Raw genomic sequence first — 2,500 nt, forward strand, 5'->3', positions numbered from 1 at the left:
GCTAAACTTTGTCTCAAACTTCTCAGAGCTGTTTTCTAAGCCACAAGGTCTAGGTAAAAAAACAGGAGCGTAAAAAAGGGGCACCCTTCCACAAAATTAAAAAGAAAACAATAAACATGACATCTTACCTCACCCCCTAGCCAGGGGGACGTAGATTCCCCAGACATAGCCTGGGTAAGAAATAAATGTATCACAAACATGCCATAAAAAATAAATATGTGACAAACACGTCTAGCTAAACTGTCTCGGGGCAGAGCGAGTTACTTCCCTATCTGTGAAATCTAAGATTAGACATGCAGAGGTTCTGGAGGAGTAACTTTAGAAGTGAAGTGCAACAATGGGACGTGGGTCCACTGAACAGATTTACTCCCTGAGTCTAAAAGTTCCATACTAAATCATTTTCAAAACATAAATAGTTAAGCATAGGCTAATTCTCAAAATAAAACAGTAAAGCTATCATCTTTAAAATTACATTCTACTTCAAAGATATTCAGATTATGGCTATATTTTTCTCTTTTAGTGTATTTCTTTTTATATAAGATGGCTTACCATAGTTGGTCCACCAAAGGGAGGAAAACATTCAAACAAAACATCTAAATACAGAAAAAAAATGATTGCAGAGTTACCATGGTAGTTCCTTATATGAAAGTCAACCTGAACCCCAAAAGCAGATCCATACATTCATATAATGAATGAAAGAAACACAATCTATTAAAAGTAACTGCTCAATAGTAATCCCATTCTGAATTGGAATCATAGTCAATTTGGAACTTCTATTTCACTTCTTAAATACAACAGGTTGAATTTCCTTTGGATTTTTAATGAAAATTAAACAAAAGAAATAATATAATAAAATATAAGGAGTAGGAGGAGGCAGATGGCAATAAAAACAAGAATAATAATTATAGTTAAAATAAAAATGGTGATGACGACAATAATAAAAAATACTACTACCAATAATAATAATAACAATTATCATAATAATCATAATACTGATAAAAGAATGATGATGATGATGATAACACTAATAATAACAAGAATCAGATTAAGAATAACAACAGTAACAACAATAATAACAAAAATATTAAAATCAAAAATATTAATCCATTGCATACGGGCGTCAAGACATACATGTTGGCACTGATTAGACCTAAGATACGGGTGTCAATACATATATGACGCGACATCGGGATCTGCTCACAGTTGAAGCGCGCACACAGTCATAAAGTATTACAGCTGTAACGGTGCTAGCTCCAGAGCTACAGGGTTCCTAAGTCAGCCTAAACTCGCATTTTATGATGTATTTATGGAAACATATTGTTTGGGCCAGTCTGCGCTACACGGAGGGCGGAGAAAACCCTTTCCCAATCCCTCTAATTTTTAGCTGGTGCCGCTAATGTCATAGACCGCTCGCCTTGACGACCAGTTAGGTCGTTAGGCGCCACATCGGCAATGGGTTAACAGCAATAATAATAATAATAATAATAATAATAATAATAATAATAATAATAATAATAATAATAATAATAATAATAATAATAATAATGATAATAAACAAAGTCAATATATCATACTAAGATAAGATCATAACAAAAATAATAACAAAAATTATAAACGCATGAAAATGAAACCTTTCATACATGTGATCTAACTCCCCTAAAAGAATAAGATGAAAAGACAAAACATTAAATGAAAATTGAATTTCATGCACATGATCTTTAGCCATACAAAAGACTCGATAAGGATAAAAAATATCAAGACAAAACAAAAACTATAATCTAAGTGACCATAACAATTACAATAAAAGTAACAATAATGATGACAACAATGATGAAAAACAATAGCTATATGAATTAGAATATGATGAAAATTAAGAGAAAAATTTGGACAAAAACAACTATTTACTGAACAGGGAGGGAGCATTGCCACATCACCCTTTGCTCCAAGCCCTGGGGATGCCTCTTGATGAGCCATCAGGTGTGTGTGTGTGTGTGTGTGGGGGGGGGGGGGCACTGCTTATCATGACTTCCTAGAGATAGGCATAATTTCTTTGCCCAAGCCACAATGCTTTAAGTCATCCTACAGGTTTCCTATATCCAAAATTGTTTCACTAGCAAACAACCTGATGGGTAAGATCATCCTCAGAGAACTGAGCCTGTGCCACTGTTCGAAATGGTTTGAGTGACAATTTATACACTCGTCTCAAGGTGCAGACACTGATTGGGACACCTGCTAACTGTACTCCATGATACACCAAGAGGACTTGTTATAAAAGACATTACGAATCCAAGGTAATGAGTCCAGGGCCAGGTCATTGAGAGAGGGCAATCAGATGAGTGCGAGCAGCCTCATCTGAGCTGCACTAACCCTCCGAACTGGGATTCATCATTCCATGGTTAATTAATTTTCTTTAGTAGTTCATTTATCCTGGGACCTGACTATATTGCTAGTCTCAATTTCTGAACTGAAGAATTATAGGACCATACAACCCTACACAAGT

At 35.0% G+C, this 2,500-nt stretch overlaps 1 protein-coding gene across 8 annotated transcripts in view; it reads right to left on the reverse strand.

Moving 5' to 3' along the window:
* Positions 1-2,500, reverse strand: part of Strip (striatin interacting protein) — a 34,349-nt gene that overhangs the window by 23,610 nt on the left and 8,239 nt on the right. For 6 of the 8 annotated variants that reach the window (XM_086531411.1, XM_086531415.1, XM_086531410.1 and 3 more), the window contains exon 2: positions 129-170. The exons of the other annotated variants lie outside the window; for them this stretch is intronic. In XM_086531411.1, the coding sequence (XP_086387537.1) occupies positions 129-170 (42 nt within the window). The remainder of the gene's footprint in view (positions 1-128; positions 171-2,500) is intronic. 8 annotated transcript variants of the gene reach the window in all.

Source organism: Penaeus japonicus, unplaced genomic scaffold (genome assembly GCF_977035675.1).
Source record: "Penaeus japonicus unplaced genomic scaffold, GWHDUDI00000001_assembly GWHDUDI00000035, whole genome shotgun sequence".
NCBI classification, from domain to species: Eukaryota; Metazoa; Arthropoda; class Malacostraca; order Decapoda; family Penaeidae; genus Penaeus; species Penaeus japonicus.